This window comes from Coregonus clupeaformis, chromosome 15 (genome assembly GCF_020615455.1).
Source record: "Coregonus clupeaformis isolate EN_2021a chromosome 15, ASM2061545v1, whole genome shotgun sequence".
Classification (NCBI taxonomy): domain Eukaryota; kingdom Metazoa; phylum Chordata; class Actinopteri; order Salmoniformes; family Salmonidae; genus Coregonus; species Coregonus clupeaformis.
The window spans coordinates 58,431,682-58,452,417 of record NC_059206.1 but is presented as its reverse complement, the minus strand read 5'-3'; the positions used below and the strand labels follow the sequence as shown (position 1 = coordinate 58,452,417).

At 46.2% G+C, this 20,736-nt stretch overlaps 1 protein-coding gene across 1 annotated transcript in view; it reads right to left on the bottom strand.

Annotated features, from left to right (window-relative positions):
- sec16a (SEC16 homolog A, endoplasmic reticulum export factor) overlaps window positions 1–20,519 on the bottom strand; it is a 79,181-nt gene extending 58,662 nt beyond the window's left edge. The window contains exons 1-4 of the mRNA XM_045225220.1: window positions 20,477–20,519; window positions 14,904–18,428; window positions 8,431–8,567; window positions 8,015–8,103 (exon numbers count right to left, since the gene is read on the bottom strand). Coding sequence (XP_045081155.1) covers window positions 8,015–8,103; window positions 8,431–8,567; window positions 14,904–18,353 — 3,676 coding nt within the window. The 5' untranslated portion in view covers window positions 18,354–18,428; window positions 20,477–20,519. The remainder of the gene's footprint in view (window positions 1–8,014; window positions 8,104–8,430; window positions 8,568–14,903; window positions 18,429–20,476) is intronic.
- Window positions 20,520–20,736: the final 217 nt, after the last annotated feature.

Sequence of the window (20,736 nt, the reverse complement as noted above, 5' to 3'; positions counted from 1 at the left end):
GGTTTAAAACTGCTAAATATGGTCTGTCCATAATGATTCAAATAGGCTACATGTCCCAAATTATTGCACAACTTGTAATGGCCTACGTTAACCTAATATGATCCACTATTGCTAGCGATCCTCAGTAAGAACCACACAAAGGTGACAGAAGAAAGAAAGGTAAACTAACGATGTAATGGAATGATGCAAAATGTAAGGGAACTAACACGAAAGTCAGTGACCGTTATAAATGCATGTGGGTATAACTGATGGTGGCTACAGAGTGGCTAATATTTAACACCATACAAATTGTTTTTTAAAAAAGAGTGGAAAGTCCGGGCATATAATTAAAACATTCTAGAAATTATAAATCAACTCGGTAGGTTTGGCGCTATACTGTAATTTGCGCATGGCTACAGAAGCCTATAGCCTGGGTCTCCAAATTTCATCCCAAGTTATAAGGCCAGCATTTCATAAACTTCACTGTGGAAAAGGTGATATGTTTATATACACTTCAGTTTACTGCCATATGACTGGTTTCACATTTGTCTCCAGCGATAAGGTAAAATAGATCTAAAACAATTGTCATTTATATTTACAATCCCCTTATCCAAATGGCTTACCTAGCTCTTATCAATATCTCTTCTCAATTTGTAAATTGCAGTGTATGGATAATGGTGTTATTTCTATCTGAAAAAGAAAGTAGATGTTCCACTTGGAACCGATAGGTTACTCAATCTTATTCATCGTTTCATCACGCGTAAAGGGGGTGGAATTATGAGGGGAATTAAGTCAAGGTCAGAACATGGCGCATCTGTAGACACACATCCACCACACCTTCATGTTTCTCATGCTTAAGTTCAAGGTCAGAATACGCGTAGAGAGAAAAGTGCAGAAAAAGGGAATAACTGGAAAAACAAGTACAGTGGGGAAAAAAAGTATTTAGTCAGCCACCAATTGTGCAAGTTCTCCCACTTAAAAAGATGAGAGAGGCCTGTAATTTTCATCATAGGTACACTTCAACTATGACAGACAAAATGAGAAAAAGAATCCAGAAAATCACATTGTAGGATTTTTTATGAATTTATTTGCAAATTATGGTGGAAAATAAGTATTTGGTCAATAACAAAAGTTTCTCAATACTTTGTTATATACCCTTTGTTGGCAAAGACACAGGTCAAACGTTTTCTGTAAGTCTTCACAAGGTTTTCACACACTGTTGCTGGTATTTTGGCCCATTCCTCCATGCAGATCTCCTCTAGAGCAGTGATGTTTTGGGGCTGTCGCTGGGCAACACAGACTTTCAACTCCCTCCAAAGATTTTCTATGGGGTTGAGATCTGGAGACTGGCTAGGCCACTCCAGGACCTTGAAATGCTTCTTATGAAGCCACTCCTTCGTTGCCCGGGCGGTGTGTTTGGGATCATTGTCATACTGAAAGACCCAGCCACGTTTCATCTTCAATGCCCTTGCTGATGGAAGGAGGTTTTCACTCAAAATCTCACGATACATGGCCCCATTCATTCTTTCCTTTACACGGATCAGTCTCCTGGTCCCTTTGCAGAAAAACAGCCCCAAAGCATGATGTTTCCACCCCCATGCTTCACAGTCGGTATGGTGTTCTTTGGATGCAACTCAGCATTCTTTGTCCTCCAAACATGACGAGTTGAGTTTTTACCAAAAAGTTCTATTTTGGTTTCATCTGACCATATGACATTCTCCCAATCCTCTTCTGGATCATCCAAATGCACTCTAGCAAACTTCAGACGGGCCTGGACATGTACTGGCTTAAGCAGGGGGACACGTCTGGCACTGCAGGATTTGAGTCCCTGGCGGCGTAGTGTGTTACTGATGGTAGGCTTTGTTACTTTGGTCCCAGCTCTCTGCAGGTCATTCACTAGGTCCCCCCGTGTGGTTCTGGGATTTTTGCTCACCGTTCTTGTGATCATTTTGACCCCACGGGGTGAGATCTTGCGTGGAGCCCCAGATCAAGGGAGATTATCAGTGGAAGGACTGCCCGTTCCATGATCTCGCCATCACAGTTGACAACTCCGTTGTGTCCTCCTCCCAGAGTGCGAAGAGCCTTGGCGTGACCCTGGACAACACCCTGTCGTTCTCCGCTAACATCAAGGTGGTGACCCGATCCTGCAGGTTCATGCTCTACAACATTCGGAGAGTACGACCCCTGCCTTACACGGAAGCGTGCCAGGTCCTAATCCAGGCACTTGTCATCTCCCGTCTGGATTACTGCAACTCGCTGTTGGCTGGGCTCCCTGCCTGTGCCATTAAACCCCTACAACTCATCCAGAATGCCGCAGCCCGTCTGGTGTTCAACCTTCCCAAGTTCTCTCACGTCACCCCCTCCTCCGCACACTCCACTGGCTTCCAGTTGAAGCTCGCATCCGTTACAAGACCATGGTGCTTGCCTATGGAGCAGTGAGGGAACGGCACCTCCGTACCTTCAGGCTCTGATCAGTCCCTACACCCAAACGAGGGCATTGCGTTCATCCACCTCTGGCCTGCTGGCTCCCCTTCCTCTGCGGAAGCATAGTTCCCGCTCAGCCCAGTCAAAACTGTTCGCTGCTCTGGCACCCCAATGGTGGAACAAGCTCCCTCACGACGCCAGGACAGCGGAGTCACTCACCACCTTCCGGAGACATTTGAAACCCCACCTCTTTAAGGAATACCTGGAATAGGATGAAGTAATCCTTCTAGCCCCCCCAAAAAAATAATAATAATAAAATAAAAATAAAAAATGTTGTTGTAAAGTGGTTAACCCACTGGCTATAGGGTGAATGCACCAATTTGTAAGTCGCTCTGGATAAGAGCGTCTGCTAAATGACTTAAATGTAAATGTTGTATGTCTTCCATTTCCTAATAATTGCTCCCACAGTTGATTTCTTCAAACCAAGCTGCTTACCTATTGCAGATTCAGTCTTCCCAGCCTGGTGCAGGTCTACAATTTTGTTTCTGGTGTCCTTTGACAGCTCTTTGGTCTTGGCCATAGTGGAGTTTGGAGTGTGACTGAGGTTGTGGACAGGTGTATTTTATACTGATAACAAGTTCAAACAGGTGCCATTAATACAGGTAACGAGTGGAGGACAGAGGAGCCTCTTAAAGAAGAAGTTACAGGTCTGTGAGAGCCAGAAATCTTGCTTGTTTGTAGGTGACCAAATACTTATTTTCCACCATAATTTGCAAATAAATTAATTACAAATCCTACAATGTGATTTTCTGGATTTTCTTTTCTCAATTTGTCTGTCATAGTTGACGTGTACCTATGATGAAAATTACAGGCCTCTCATCTTTTTAAGTGGGAGAACTTGCACAATTGGTGGCTGACTAAATACTATTTTTCCCCACTGTATTTTAATAATTTGTTGTTACACTGTTTTCACAGCAGTGATCCTAAACCCAGGAGTGGGCAAACCTTTTGGCTCGAGGGCCACATCGGATTTCTTAATTCCATGGAGGGCCGCACAGATTATTTTGGGACCGATTTGTTCATCAAAATCAATTTGTGAGCCAGAAAAAGGGCAGTTATTTCATTATAATTTCTACATACTTTCTATCTGGTTTTACATGTTCAAGTTAGGGATGCACCGATGTGGAAGTTCTGCGCCAATACCGATATAATTTTTTTTATAATTTTATGGTGTTTATAACCATTCTAGCACAGACAGAATCTGCAACAAAGTTTCTATGTTCATAAGGCTAATATGAAAATATGTCAAATGACTTGAATATAGGAAAGGTGTAACAATTGCATCACAAAGTGAGGTATTGAAAAGTTCAGGAAAACATCAGGGAAGATCATCAGGTAACACAGACGGAGAAGGGCGACATCTTACGAGTTCCAACCCAACTATATAAGGCCATAAGCAAACAAGAAAATGCTCATCCAGAAGCGGCGCTCCTAGTGGCCGGGGACTTAAATCCGTTTGACCTAATTTCTACCAGCATGTCACGTGCAACCAGAGGAAAAAAAAACTCTCGACCACCTTTACTCAATACACAGAGACACACACAGAGCTCTCCTCGCCCTCCACTTGGCAAATCTGACCATAATTCTATCCTCCTGATTCCTGCTTTCAAGCAAAAACTAAAGCAGGAAATACCAGTGACTCGCTCAATACGGAAGTGGTCAGATGACGCGGATGCTACGCTACAGGACAGTTTTCCTAGCACAGACTAGAATATGTTCCGGGATTCATCCAATGGCATTGAGGAGTATAGCACCTCAGTCACCGGCTTCATCAATAAGTGCATTGACGACCGTACGTGCATATCCCAACCAGAAGCCATGAATTATAGGCAACATCTGCACCGAGCTGAAAGCTAGAGCTGCCGCTTTCAAGGAGCGGGACACTAATCCGGAAGCTTATAAGAAATCCCGATATGCCCTCAGATGAACCAACAAACAGGCAAAGCGTCAATACAGGACTAAATTGAATCCTACAACACCGGCTCTGACACTCGAAGGATGTGGCAGGGCTTGCAAACTATTACGGACTACAAAGGGAAACTACCAGGCGAGCTAAATGCCTTTTATGCTCGCTTCGAGGCAAGCAACACTGAAGCGTGCATGAGAGCACACGACTGTGTGATCACACTCTCCGTAGCCGATGTGAGCAAGACCATTAAACACAGTCACAAAGCCGCGGGGCCAGACGGATTACCAGGATGTGTACTCAAAGCAACTGGCAAGTGTTTTCACTGACATTTTCAACCTCTCCTTGACCGAGTCTGTAATACGTACATGTTTCAAGCAGACCACCATAGTCCCTGTGTCCAAGAAAGCGAAGGTAACCTGCCTAAATTATTGCCACCCCGTAGCACACACGTCGGTAGCCATGAAGTGCTTTGAAAGGCTGGTCATGGCTCACATCAACACCATCATCCCGGAAACCCTAGACCCACTCCAATTCGCATACCGCCCCAACAGATCCACACATGACACAATCTCAATCGCATTCCACACTGCCCAGCAGGACAAAAGGAACACCTTTGTGAGAATGCTGTTCAGTGCAGCGTTCAACACCATAGTCCCCTCCAAGCTCATCACCAAGCTAGGGACCCTGGGACTGAACCCCTCCCTCTGCAACTGGATCCTGGACTTCCTGACGGGTCAGCTCCAGGAGGTGAGGGTAGGCAACAACACCTCCGCCACGCTGACCCTCAACACAGGGGCCCCTCAGGGGTGTGTACTTAGTCCCCTCTTGTACTCCCTGTTCACCCACGACTGCGCAGCCGCGCATGTCTCCAACACCATCAAGTTTGCTAACGACACAACGGTGGTAGGCGTGATCACCAACAGCGATGAATCAGCCTACAGGGAGGAGGTCAGAGACTTAGCAGCGTGGTGTCAGAACAACAACCTCTCCCTCAACCTCAGTAAGACCAAGGAGCTGATCGTGGACTATAGGAGAAAGAGGGGAGAGCACGCCCCCATCCACAGGGCTGTTGTGGAGCGAGTCGAGAGCTTTAAGTTCCTTGTTGTCCATATCACTAAAGACTTAACATGGTCCACACAAACCCGTCCACACAAACCCGCAGTCGTGAAGAGGGCACGGCAGCAACTCTTCCCCCTCAGGAGGCTGAAGGTTTGGCATGGGCCCTCAGATCCTCAAAAAGTTATACAGCTGCACCATTGAGAGTACCTTGATTGGCTGCATCACCACAAAGTGCTATACAGGGTGGTGCGGACAGCCCAGGACCTCTATATCAGGCGGTGTCAGAGGAAGGCCCGGAAAATTTACAAAGACCCCAGCCACCCAAGCCATAGACTTTTCACTCTGCTAAAGTCCTGCAAACGGTACCCTAGCATCGGCTCTCGTACCAACAGGCTCCGAGACAGCTTCTACCCCCAAGCCATAAGACCGCTAAATGGCCAGACTGCTGAATAGTCAATTAATGGTACAGGAATTATCTGCACTGACTATTTTGCACTGACCCTACGCACACTAATTAGACTTTGTATATACACACACACTACTGTCACTCCCACAAAAATCCCTCACACATTCTAACACTACATACACACACGCATACCGACACAACACAAAAACATACACACACTTTTACACTCATCATTTTCTGCTGCTACTCTGTTCTTTATTTTACCCTTATTATTATCATCATTGTCTATCCGGATGCCTATTGACTTTACCCTGCCTTCATGTACATACAATGCATTCGGAAAGTATTCAGACCCCTTCACTTTTTCCACTTTGTTACGTTACAGCCTTATTCTATAATGGATTTTTTATTTTTTATTTAAAAAAGCAATCTATACACAATAATGACAAAACAAAAACAGATTTTAATAATTGTTTTCACATTCATAAAAAATGTAAAACAGAAATACCTTATTTACATAAGTATTGATTATTGTTATGAGACTCGAAATTGAGCTCAGGTGCATCCTGTTTCCATTGATCATCCTTGAGATGTTTCTACAACTTGATTGGAGTCCACCTGTGGTAAATTCTATTGATTGGACATGATTTGGAAAGGCACACACCTGTCTATATAAGCTCCCACAGTTGACAGTGCATGTCAGAGCAAAAACCAAGCCATGAGGTTGAAGGAATTGACCGTAGGGCTCCGAGAGGATTGTGTCGAGGCACAGATCTGGGGAAGGGTACCAAAAAATTTCTGCAGCATTGGTCCCCAACAACACAGTGGCCTCCATCATTCTTAAATGGAATAAGTTTGGAACCACCAAGACTCTTCCTAGAGCTGGCCGCCCGGCCAAACTGAGCAATTGGGGGAGAAGGGCCTTGGTCAGGGAGGTGACCAAGAACCCAATGGTCAATCTGACAGAGCTCCAGAGTTCCTCTGTGGAGATGGGAGAACCTTCCAGAAGGACAAACATCTCTGCAGCACTCCACCAATCAGGCCTTTATGGTAGAGTGGCCAGACAGAAGCTACTCCTCAGTAAAAGGAACATGACAGCCCACTTGGAGTTTGCCAAAAGGCACCTAAAGTACTCTGACCATGAGAAATAAGATTCTCTGGTCTGATGAAACCAAGATTGAACTCTTTGGCCTGAATGCCAAGCATCACATCTGGATGAAACCTGGCACCATCCCTATGGTGAAGCATGGTGGTGGCAGCATCATGCTGTGGGGATGTTTTTCAGCGGCAGAGACTGGGAGACTAGTCAGGATCGAGGGAAAGATGAACGGAGCAAAGTACTGAGAGATCCTTGATGAAAACCTGCTCCAAAGTGCTCAGAACCTCAGACTGGGGCGAAGGTTCACCTTCCAACAGGACAACGACCCTAAGCACACAGCCAAGACAACACAGGAGTGGCTTCGGGACAAGTCTCTGAATGTCCTTGAGTGGCCCAGCCAGACCCCAGACTTGAACCTGATCAACATCTCTGGAGAGACCTGAAAATAGCTGTGCCGTGACACTCCCCATCCAACCTGACAGAGCTTGAGAGGAAGAATGGGAGAAACTCCCCAAATACAGGTGTGCCAAGCTTGTAGCGTCATACCCAAGAAGACTCAAGGCTGTAATCGCTGCCAAAAGGTGCTTCAACAAAGTACTGAGTAAAGGGTCTGAATACTTATGGAAATGTATTTATTTCAGTTTTTATTTTTATTACATTTGCAAAAACTATTAAAAACCTGTTTTTGCTTCGTCATTATGGGGTATTGCGTGTAGATTGATGAGGGGGGGAAAAACAATTTAATCAATTTTAGAATAAGGCTGTAACGTAACAAAATGTGGAAGTCACAAGGGTCTGAATACTTTTCGAATGCACTGTTGGTCCATGCCCCGACGAATTAAGGCTGTTCTGAGGGCAAAAGGGTGGAGTGCAACTCAATATTACGAAGGTGTTCTTAATATTTTGTACACTGTAAATTAGGCTTAACCCAATGTACATTACTATGTGTAGTAATAATTACTGACTACAACAGTGTAATTATTTGTGTTTAGTAGACAGTGTAACACTATTGTAAGGTTTTATACCATAGTTGTCGCAATGTAACTAAGTCATTGGTGGTTGGTACTGTGGCTCTTACCTCCGTACTGGTTTTTGTAATACTCTGCATAGTAGTCATCATAAGCACTTCGGTTAGCTCTCTGATAGTCTTCGGGAAGGAGACCTTGCCTGGGATGAGCAGAAAAAAGGGAGGATTGAGTGTCCACAAGCTCACGGAGGGGTGGTCAAAAATGTCAGACGATAGGTTCTTCAACTAACTGACAGTTACAGGTGGTCCTTACCTAAATGTTAGGCTCTATAGCAACTACACACACAAATACATGAAGCAAACAAAGGCTTTTCCAGTCCCAAACTGTCAATGGAGGTGTGCAGGAATTTTGACCATCCCACCCACCCACGTAAACAGTACAACAGTAACATGCACACATTGACTTCTCCACAGTTTGCATTGGTAATGGGGTACTGTTACTGGTACTAGTGTAACTCTCCGCTGACCTGGAGGAGGGTCTGTCTGAGTACTGGCTGGTTCTGGAGCTGGGTCTCTCTGGCTGGGGCTCTCTGTATAGGGGGTAGGCTGGGTTGGCTCCTTCATATCTGCTGTAGCGAGGGTCCGCTCTCATGTATGGGTCATCCTGAGGGAAAAAAGACATGGTCAAATTGGAATGTGGAAGGACATACACAAGGGAGCATGGCTGTCTTGTTTTACCCAGCACCTGTGTGAGAAATACTGGATGCAGGTACGCTAATGTGATAGTTTCTACCCACAGATAGGGCTGGGCGCTATATCAAATTAATTTGAATGTATGTTTTGGCGCAACAGTACAAGTGTGACCCGTTTCAGAAAGCTGGGCGTATGACGAACGTCACTACTTCACCGGAGGGATTTGAATGTAAAAAAAAGCTTTCATCTTATGCAGAAATGCCTTTTTGAGCATGTGAACTTTTATGTGCCGTAATAAACTTGCATATAATCTGTAAATATGAATAAAATGTGAAATCACAAAGATGTTCAGACATGGGACATTCACGAGAAAGAGTCACAAGGCTTCTCTGTCAAATGGCACATCCTGCTCTCCGCTACCATGGATATTTGAAAGATCCATTGGATTTACTAATGTTTTAATCATGAACTACATACAAAGTGTAGCTACAGCTTTCAATACCAGTGTTGTCCTGACTAGGGCTGTGGCGGTCATTACATTTTGTCAGCCGGTGATTGTCAAGCAAATAACTGCCCGTCTCACGGTAATTGACCGTTAATTAACATAAACATATTTAGCATCTCCTGGCTTCCACGCATAGCCTACAAGCCACTGATGCAGACCTTTGGAACATCTACATTTAAAAAAGTCTAATAAATCCATGTAATATAGCCTACACCATCACAACAAATCAATTATTTATTTTAGACAGGTCTAAAGAAACATGATATGAAGAAAATGTAGTCTATTTCAGAAGAACAGAATAGCATACTCTGCGATGTCCTTATGTTAGGCCCTGATCTGGCTATGCCTTATGGCGGTGGGCTATACTAGTTCATTTAGCAGACAACATTTGCTTAGAATTCCGTGGCATTATTTTATATTATTTTATAGTATGAAGAATACCATTGAACATAGTTGAATAAAATAGAAAGGATATTTGTTCGAAAGGATTTGAGGGAGTGCGCACATGCGGCTATTCTGTGTTGAGCGGTTAACAATGAAACAGGTACTCCTACAGTGGGGAAAAAAAGAATTTAGTCAGCCACCAATTGTGCAAGTTCTCCCACTTAAAAATATGAGAGAGGCCTGTAATTTTCATCAGAGGTACACGTCAACTATGACAGACAAATTGAGGGGAAAAAAATCGAGAAAATCACATTGTAGGATTTTTTATGAATTTATTTGCAAATTATGGTGGAAAATAAGTATTTGGTCACCTACAAACAAGCAAGATTTCTGGCTCTCACAGACCTGTAACTTCTTCTTTAAGAGGCTCCTCTGTCCTCCACTCGTTACCTGTATTAATGGCACCTGTTTGAACTTGTTATTAGTATAAAATACACCTGTCCACAACCTCAAACAGTCACACTCCAAACTCCACTATGGCCAAGACCAAAGAGCTGTCAAAGGACACCAGAAACAAAATTGTAGACCTGCACCAGGCTGGGAAGACTGAATCTGCAATAGGTAAGCAGCTTGACTTGAAATCAACTGTGGGAGCAATTATTAGGAAATGGAAGACATACAAGACCACTGATAATCTCCCTCGATCTGGGGCTCCACGCAAGAACTCACCCCGTGGGGTCAAAATGATCACAAGAACGGTGAGCAAAAATCCCAGAACCACACGGGGGACCTAGTGAATGACCTGCAGAGAGCTGGGACCAAAGTAACAAAGCCTACCATCAGTAACACACTACGCCGCCAGGGACTCAAATCCTGCAGTGCCAGACGTGTCCCCCCTGCTTAAGCCAGTATATGTCCAGGCCCGTCTGAAGTTTGCTAGAGTGCATTTGGATGATCCAGAAGAGGATTGGGAGAATGTCATATGGTCAGATGAAACCAAAATATAACTTTTGGTAAAAACTCAACTCATCGTGTTTGGAGGACAAAGAATGCTGAGTTGCATCCAAAGAACACCATACCTACTGTGAAGCATGGGGGTGGAAACATCAAGCTTTGGGGCTGTTTTTCTGCAAAGGGACCAGGACGACTGATCCGTGTAAAGGAAAGAATGAATGGGGCCATGTATCGTGAGATTGAGTGAAAACCTCCTTCCATCAGCAAGGGCATTGAAGATGAAACGTGGCTGGGTCTTTCAGCATGACAATGATCCCAAACACACCGCCCGGGCAACGAAGGAGTGGCCGTAAGAAGCATTTCAAGGTCCTGGAGTGGCCTAGCCAGTCTCCAGATCTCAACCCCATAGAAAATCTTTGGAGGGAGTTGAAAGTCTGTGTTGCCCAGCGACAGCCCCAAAACATCACTGCTCTAGAGGAGATCTGCATGGAGGAATGGGCCAAAATACCAGCAACAGTGTGTGAAAACCTTGTGAAGACTTACAGAAAACGTTTGACCTGTGTCATTGCCAACAAAGGGTATATAACAAACTATTGAGAAACTTTTGTTATTGACCAAATACTTATTTTCCACCATAATTTGCAAATAAATTTATTAAAACTCCTACAATGTGATTTTCAGGATTTTATTTTCTCATTTTGTCTGTCATAGTTGACGTGTACCTATGATGAAAATTACAGGCCTCTCATCTTTTTAAGTGGGAGAACTTGCACAATTGGAGGCTGACTAAATACTTTTTTCCCCCCACTGTATATGCTTAATTTAGAGTTATTTATGTAACTTTAGTTGTGATACAACTGTTGGGCTATATGTTTTGATTTTTAATACATAAAGCTGCATGATGCGACTCTAATGATGATTTGAAAAAAGTTGAATAAAAAGCATGAGCTCTGCTTTGTTTTTTGCGCAGGCTGTACACACTTCATCAGTCTCTCATTCACAATTTGACAAGCACTTGATAATGCCTCTAATTTCCCGGGTGCATCCCCTTTGTGCGGCCATAATCCCCCTAAAAATATCCATGCCTTTTGCGGCCAGTGACTGTTGTGCCTTTGGGCTGATTATAATAATTATAATTCCTCTCTCCCCGCTGCGGCCGAAGCACGTCTTACTCACATAGCTCTCAGTCACGTGATCGGGTCTTTCTCACAGGTTACAAGTGAAGACAGACACATTGGGGACGCAACTGTGTGCGTCCTAATCCAATTCCGAGGAGCATATTGAAGATATAAGAACTGTCCACATTTACTTTTCGTCAGCCAACAAGATGAGTAGGCCTATCAAACAGCAAAAGCACTAGCCTATGTCAATCTACTATCTCCCATAGTACAAAAGTTGACCTATTCTATTCTGTGCGATAAATACATATTCCAAACATAGTCTGGGACAGTTGTGGGATGCAATAGATCCCAAATTAATACAACCACTAGCATCAAAAAACCTGTTTTAAGCAATGAGCCTGAAGCAACAGAAGAGAACGTTTAGCTTAAAATGTTGATAAACTATTAGGCAATTTTTTCACATTATAAGTGCAGCAATGCGCACACGACAGTAGGTTATAACCGCAAATGTTCCATTAGCAGGAAAACGATTTTTATGGTGAAAATTATCTTCCCCAAACTTGAAACTCACGCTCTGCGTATGTATGCCAGTTAGGCTCTACACCTGTTGTAAAGCGGATGAATGTGCTTAATTTTAAGAAGTTATTTGACCACTTTAGTTGTGATACAAACCTTATCAAAACATATAGGCCTATGGGCTAGGCTACATGAGGTGTGCGACTATGCTTGAAAAAGCATGTGCTGTTTCTTGCCTTAAACTGGGCATCATTCACAAGTGATAATACAGTTGAAGTCGGAAGTTTACATACACTTAGGTTGGAATCATTCAAATTAGTTTTTTAACCACTCCACAAATTTCTTGTTAACAAACTATAGTTTTGGCAAGTCGGTTAGGACATCTACTTTGTGCATGACACAAGTAATTTTTCCAACAATTGTTTACAGACAGATTATTTCACTTATAATTCACTGTATCACAATTCCAGTGGGTCAGAAGTTTACATATACTAAATTGACTGTCACGTAGCGTAACAGGATGGTTTGAGCAGAGTAATAGGATGGGCCTACTTAAATTCGCTTTCGAAGATACTTTACTTAGGACAGCTAATCAGCCGTCCTAAGCTGTCCTAAGTAAAGTATCTTCGAAAGCGAATTTAAGTAGGCCCATCCTATTACTCTGCTCAAACCATCCTGTTACGCTACGCCTATCACCCCATTGGGAATCATCGATACGGCTGGCTAGCCTATCTTCAAAGAAGCATCTTCAAGAGCGAATGGAAGGAAAATCAACTCTGTAGTTCTGTTCAGGACTACACGACAAGTCATCGGAGACCGGACAACTACAAAGAAGAGAACAATAGAAGACTTCTTGGAACCTTTTTGGACAATCAGAGCCTTACAAGCGTGCCGCGAGAAGGCCCAACTCCCTTTCCAGGGCTGTCCTGTCCACCAAGAGAGATACACAGCGAACCACGCATTTCACGTAAATACATTCATGATTTCTTACTCAAAGAGGGCGGCGGTTCGTGTGCAAGGTAAATGGTTACTATAGAGGAGAGTAGTTTCTGAATGTGGCAATGTTAAGTGTCTCTCTCTCTCTTCTTGTCATTCCACTAGGGTCTGGTTTTCTCCAGTTAATAACCGGTGCAGAGTGTGTATGTTTATCCTATGTTCGCTAGTAAATAAATAATTAAACCAATTTGTTTAGTATTGAATCATAAGTAAGGCTGTTTTTTGCAGATGCAAGGAGGTTTACGATGTTCAGAATGATGATATGAGCCCCGTGTAGCTCAGTTGTTGTTTGTTCGTTTCCCACGGGGGGCCAGTATAAAAAATATAAAAAAAGCACAAGCCCATGTGCCCTATTTTGTAGTTGTTCAAAGTTAAATAAGGCATACTTTTATGACAGCTGAATACCAACTATCAATCACTTAGATCATGTATTTTCAGCAGTCAAAAGAAACACAGACCGGACAAGTAGATGCGCAATGGATTATGGTCATTGTAGTTAATTACCATATACTATGCGCTAAACTATGTAGAATATTGGCCTGTTGGAAACTACAACTCCCTACTACATCGCACAGTTCAGGCTGGATCTGATTTATCTCTAGAAAACTGTGTGCGATGTGCGCATTGAGCTCACAGAAGAAAAAAACCAGACGAAAATCGAATTCAAATAATTGAACAGACGTAGGTCAATTAGTTGTTTAAAAACTGAAAAATAACCGACATTTCAGTTAATCACTCAGCACTACTAAATATGTTTCTCCAAGGAATAATGTAGAGCAAGGGTGAAAATTGCAGCAAAATGTTTGAATGCCCTTTTTTCCTAAATTGGGAGAAAGCAGCATTACTTCCCCATGTTTCCTCCAAATACAGTGACGAGCGTATTTTTTATGAGCGTTTATCTCCACTTGTTCTCATGTCTTTTTGGTTGTCTCCTTCGCTCCTTCTGTGCTGTGTGTACCTTTCTATTTACACACACACCAAGCACCTCCCACTGCAACTCAATAGGGTTGGCTGGTATCCAGATTTTCATACGTCATACTGTTTCTGTAACACACCGGGGTATACGGTATTACCGGAAGTGCACACAAGGGGCGCTATTTCTTTAAAAAAGACACGAGGGGATTGATTGTCTCTGCTGTAACCAAGAAGCTTGATCTTGCCATTTAGCCACTTAGCAAACCAAATGATTAGCTGGCTACTCACTGGCACATGGGCTTGTGCTTGAGAGATTGTTTAAGAGACTTATGTTAATTTCCTATAATGACTGCTACAAGAAGTTAGTCATTATTAGTGAATGTGCATTATGCATGGTTCTGGTTAAATTTGTAACAAAAAGGGCATTTTCATAGAAAGACTTGAAAGCCAGATAAGTGATTATTGCAAAAAAGCAGGTTAAACGATAAAAGAATGAAATGATTAGTGGGTCTCATGGTTGTGCAAGGTTTATATTAAGCCTAGGTATAATTTCACAAGCCCTGAATTCATTAGATTATTCCTGACTGTTTGAAATGCAGTGTATTTGACCTTTAATTGTGCAAAAAAAAGTTTTAGAGAAAACGTCAAAATAAAAATGTTGATATATAAATTAGAAAAAAGATAGATATGATTTTTAGGCCATATCACCCAGCCCTACAGAGTACCCCCCCCCCCCCATCCCTAAACTCCATTAAATCCCACAGGCAAATTAAACCGTACAAATATTGTAGCTTCACTTCACTCTGCAACAGTTTATGGTGAAATATACAGTATCAAGAGAACCAGATATCTTAGACCAGTGATTCAATATATAAACTATTGCAAGCAACACTGACTGACTTGTGAGTATGTGTACCTGTATGTGTACCTGATAATACTGCTGTGCTCTGGGGTCAACAGGTGCAGGTGGGTACTGAGCAGGAGGATATGATGCTCTGCCATCTGGGTACTCTGGGTAGGCACCTCCGTAGTATCCCCCATACACCTGCCCTGGAGGAGGGGGGCCGTACCCCTGCTGGCTCCCCAGAGACGAGGGAGGTCGCGGTTGGTCTGTAGGGGCTGGCTGGGCTGGAGGAACCCCGGTTCCTGGTGGAGGGGGGTTGGCTAGAGGCACAGGTCCCCGAGGTCCAGGGTAAGCCGCAGAGGGGGTGGGTGCATTCCCCCTGGCAGGCCCCTGCATTAGGTGTGGGTACTGCCCTTGGGGTGGTGGTGCTCCACTGAGAGGGGCTGCAGGGTCATCTCCTTGGCCCTGGTGCCCAGGCTGGGGGTTGGGTACCATGGATGGCTGTTGAGTGTTTGGGGCCACTGGGGGGGGCATGGGTTCGGCAGTTATCTGTGCTGTGGAGGCATCCCCATTGCCTCTACCCCCCTGCTGAGCATCTTTGGTGACTTGCAGGTAAAATCCAGGGGCGTTACTCGCCAGGGGCAGGCCCTGCTGGAGGGAGAGAGGTGGCAGCCCTGTGGCTTGGTTTGGGATCTGAGATTGGTGCATAGAAAAATCAAGCAGCTCGTAATTTGACAGCTGATTATAATTGGCGGCAGCAGGAGCAGCAGATGCAGCAGGAAGAGGAGCCTGCAAATTAACAGGTAGAGAAGAATGGCTGTTTCCGCACATTGATTGGCCCTTTGAGAGAGGGGGGCGGGCAGGCTGGGACGGTAGGGGCGTGATCTCTGGTTTAACCCCTTCCCTGTCGTCCCGAACCAGATTGAGGGGGCTCTGACTAGAGGCGGCGCTGAAGCTCATTGGTGTAGGAGCAAACAATGGGTTCTGATTGGAGCTCAGGGGAGGACCGGGCTGTGCGGCACTGGCCCCTTGAGCCTGCGAGGGCGGTCTCACAGGTAGGGTGGCCTCCCTGGGGCTGATCTGATTGGCTGCGAGTGCAGGGTTACTGGGAGGAATCACGCTGTAATTGGAGGTGGGTGGGGCAATCAGCACAGGCCGGTGGAGAGATTCAGACACCAGGAGAGAGGCATAGCCCAGATTGGGCTGTGGGTCGGACGGCTCCCCCTCACTCACCTTAGGAGGGTTCTCCAGGTTCTCCGAGGGGTGCTGGGAGGGTGGAGGGGCGCGTTGAGGAGGCTGAAGGTCCAGGAGGACATCCTCGGGGGGCTGGATGACCTCGGCACTGGGCTCTCGCAGTGGGGCAAGGACCGGAGGGGCAGCGGGGATCAGCAGAATGTTGGTTCCCAGGCTAGCGGGGTCGTGCTGGGCCCACAGGGTGGTGGCAGGGCTCTCACAGGGCCGGTGGGCCACATGAGCCCGGGACGAGGGCCTGGAGTGGGAGTGACTCAGAGGGTATGCAAGAGGAGGTGCCCCAGCTCCATTCCCAGCTTGAGTGTGCCCTGTAGCTGCTCCGTAAATATTCTCCAGGTTGTCTGGAGGCTGCTCCTGGTTCCCAGGCAGTGAATCAGAGCCCCTCTCTGCCACCATCCGGGCACGGTCCACCTCCGCTGGGCGCACTGCGACACTGTGTGAGCGCACAGGCTCAAAGGAGGAGTTGGCGCTGGCCTGGAAAATGCCGGTGGGTTTGGGAGGACTGGGTGTGGGGGGCTGGCTGTGGCACATTCTCTCCGGGATGCTCTGGTAAGCAGCGGCCATATCCCCGGCCGGAGAGGTGTCAATCTGCTCAAAGTAGCCTCCGGCAGCGGCTGAGGAGAGTGCGTCCTCTGAGGGCCGAGGGCTCTCCTGTTGGATGAAGGTGCCTACCACTCCTTGGTGCTTGCGTGGAACTGTACCAGTACCGCTGCCGTGGCTCAAGTTGCTGTAGCTAGAGGACACGCTGGCAGAGCGTATGGGCCGGGGTACAGAGTCGGGGGTCTCCAGATTGGGGCCTGCCTCATAGCAATCTCCCCCATGGGTGGGTGCTGCAGCAGGGCTGCTCTGGGGCTCGCTAGGTAGGACCTCCTGGTTGGGCACACACTCCAGGTTCTCCACATGGTCAAACTGGGCCTCAACGGGTTTCTGCTGGACGGGTTTGCCAGCTCCAGGAACGTTACCATCGTTCATGTAGGTTAACGATTGGCCAGCTTGTGGGGGGGGCCCACAGTGGGTGGCCTCTGCACGAGCCACCAGGTTGGCTTGGGGTTGAGGGGAAGACATCTGCTGGTGATTATGGGAGGGCTGAAAGTCCTGGAGCCCATTCACTGCTCTGCCTCCCTCGCCGGCAAGGGTCTCCTCGTTCTCCACGTCGTTTCCTTTGAAGAACATGGAGATGGTGCCGTCTGGGACGAAGGGGACCGGCACTGGGCCAGGGGTTGATCCATGGTAAGAGCCATGGTGGGATCCATGGTGAGACCCGGCCGAGTCGGGCCGATAGTGAGATCTGGCTGAGTCTGGCCGAGCCAGGCCAGGGCCAGCTCCCATCTGGTGGTAGGCCAGGTCCTGGGGGTGCTGGTTGAACCAGGAGTCCTGGGAGGCTGAGCTCTGGCTGAAGTAGGTCTGAGCCTGAAAAGTGGAGTTGTGTTGCTGGGGTGCGTTTGCACCTGCCAGGTCGGGCCATTGGGAGCTAGTTGGCCTGTCTGGGTGCTGAGGAGGTGGTTGCTGCTGGGGGTGTGTTGGAGGGGTGCTGTGGGGCGAGGGTGTGTGTGGAGGTATCTGGGACTGGGGAGGGGCGTTATAAGCCTGGGGTAGAGGATCACTAGTGGGTTGGAAATAGTTCTGAACCGACGGGGGGCGGCTCCCATGGTCGGGCACCCACTGAGACAAAACGGGAGGCACAGGCTTAAAGGGCATCGCCTGAGGGGGATGGTCTCCTCCGTGGTCCTGGCCATAAGGCGCTTGGCCAGACATAGGGGCTGAGGCCATGGGAAGGGGCCCTGGGGTCATCGAGGGTGCTGGCTCCCTAGAGTTAAAATAGCCCTGCTCTGCACTGGGTGGTGCATGGCCTGGGGGGCCAGGTAGCTGTCTAGGGAAAGGTACAGGGGACACAGTACTGTGAGGGGTTAAGAGGCTTACCACTGGGGTAGAGGGCTGTGGTGGGCCGATGGGCACAGCCCCAGCCTGTGCACCATCCAGTAGTTGTGGTTGGTGCAGCCCCTGACCCATGCCAGCCTGGTGGTACATACCAGGAGGCGGGGCTTGCATAGGCAGAGGGCTGCTATTGGGTGGCGGCGGGTGACCACCTGTAGCCATAGGGGCTTGCCTGCCAAATGCGAAGGGGTCTGTCATGGGCTGGGCAGGTAGTCCTGCCATGGCCACTGCTCCTGTTTGCTTGTGGGGCCTCGTCCTCCGGAAGGCGTTGGGCCCACCGCCGGCAGGAGGGGTGCCGGATGCGCCTGGGGGGCCGGTCCGAGGAGGGGGCTGCATGGCTGCAGTTCTGACAGGTCTAAGGACCAGGCCACTCGGTAGTGACGTCACTGAAGAGGTTGAGCTCAGACTTGGCTGTAGGGAGAAGAGAGGAAAGAGTAGGGTCATTACGGTGCTTTTGTCGGACCGACCCACCACACCCATATTTGTTCCACTCTATGTACCTAACCATCTTGTACAGCGTGGCAGTTCTAATGTAAACCTGAGAACAGGCTAAAGATTCTAGAAGATTGTGGAGTTCCAGAACACAAGCACCCCACTTTCCTTGACCAACAGGAATGCATTTGTCACATCCGATTCTCTGCAGCACCCTGAAGTCCATTCTAGCAATTTAGCCAAAAATGCAGAAATTCTTGAGTAGCTTAAGGATTTATGGAGGAAAAACCCTTTACACCCGCTTACCCACACAAACAGACCAAGGTATTTATTTGTGTATAGGTGAGGGTGTGTGTAGTATATTGCTGTCCTGTGTAGCTCAGTTGTTAGAGCATGGTGCTTGCCATTCCAGGGTTGTGGGTTTGATTCCCCAGGGGGACCAGTGCGAAAAAATTATGAAAATGTATGCACTCACTGCCGTAAGTCGCTCTGGATAAGAGCGTCTGCTAAATGACTAAAATATATCTCCAACAACCACTTGACTTCATCAAGGCAAACTGAGCATATTTAAACGGCTTTTGTGGTGAGTGTACTGCATCCAAAAGCAAATGGTGTGGCAGAGATAAAGACTGCTAATCTCGCATTGAACTTTGGAGTTACGGTCATTTTCACAACAGGAAAATAACGCTACACTACAAGCAATAATACATACACATTTTACAACATCCAAAGCCATGTTAGCTAAGCATTTCAGCAAATAATACCGAATTAATAAGATTTTCCACAGACCTATACTAAGGGAATTCCAGATCAACACTCATGAATCCTTACATTCCAAACGTTACAGAGAGGGGAGCGTGTTGCGTTGGGATATCTACTGCCACTATGCGTCTGTTTGTCATAATATGACACTTGTCACTGAGGGAGCATGAGGAGGGGTTTGCTGACATAAGCAGCTGAAATGTCAGTATGCCAGAGGATTAGCGAGCAGAACTCTGATCGGCCAGATCTAGCTAGAAGGCAATCGTAGCTAGTTAGCTTGTTCTAGTCCGTTGGTTCCATCATGATAGCAAGGTAGGATGCTAGCTTGCTAGCTTCCATGGATTAAACATGAAGGACGACAGCCAGCAAATTTCAATTTGGAAACTTCATAGCTAAATATTGCATAACGACGTTAGCAATAGGTTATGAAAGCGGAACAAGACGCTTAGCTTTTGTGCTAAGCGTCAGTGCTATCCGGAATCCTTGGGACGTCCCTACACTAAAGCATACCCATTTTAAAATGTCAACTTCAATGGGATAGGGACGTCCCAAGGATTCCGGTTAGCATGGACCGTGTGCTAAGAGTCAACGTCAAACTGAGCTACATTCTAGCTAGCCAACTAGGCTCCCACTATGAAATTGATAGCAACTAGCTAGCTAGCTAACTGCTATACGATCTAGTTAGCTAGCTAACGTACTGTCCTATCATTGACAAACCACCAGGTTACATCCTTCGGACAACGATTCCAATGTTAGTTAACAACACATAACTTCGTGGATCATTTTGAGTGTCCGCACAGCTACCGGACATTGGCGTCTAAAGTAGCTACCTAACGTTAGCTAGCCAATTTAGCTAACGTTAGTTAGCTGATCCATGACTGCAGTCAACATTTGTTCACGGATTAAAAGAGAGAGCAGCACATCAAATGGATGACACAAAACATGTGGATTAATTGAGATAACGTACAGAATTTTACAGGACTCGAGACTGGATCTGTAGCATCAATACGCTGTTATTACAAGACTTAGCTACACACAAATCCGGTCCAGGAACTTCGGATATAGCTAACGTTAGCTAGCTATAGCCTATTCACGATTTACTTGATGACTGACAGGTATAGCTAGCATGTACTTAAATAGCGGTTTATTTCTAAAATACTCTGAATACCAAAACACTGCCCATTAGTCCTTACGAACAACACATTATCTTACCTATTCACGATCAAATAAAATATGAAATGAAGGATTAAATATGAAATTCTTACAAATGTGCAGGACAGTGAGGCTGACACACAGCCGCCATATTCAATGAACACATCCTACTAGGCTACGTGTAGCCTACCAGCAACGTCACTCTTGTGCCACGTTCAAAACAACTGGGAACTCAAAAATCTCCGAGTTCCGACTTCAGTGCGTTCATAACAACTGGGAACCCGTAAAAAAACGAGCTCCGATTGGGAAAATTCGATTTGAACGGTCATCCAAATCGTAATTCCAACTCGGGAACTCGAGCCTCTTTCTAGAG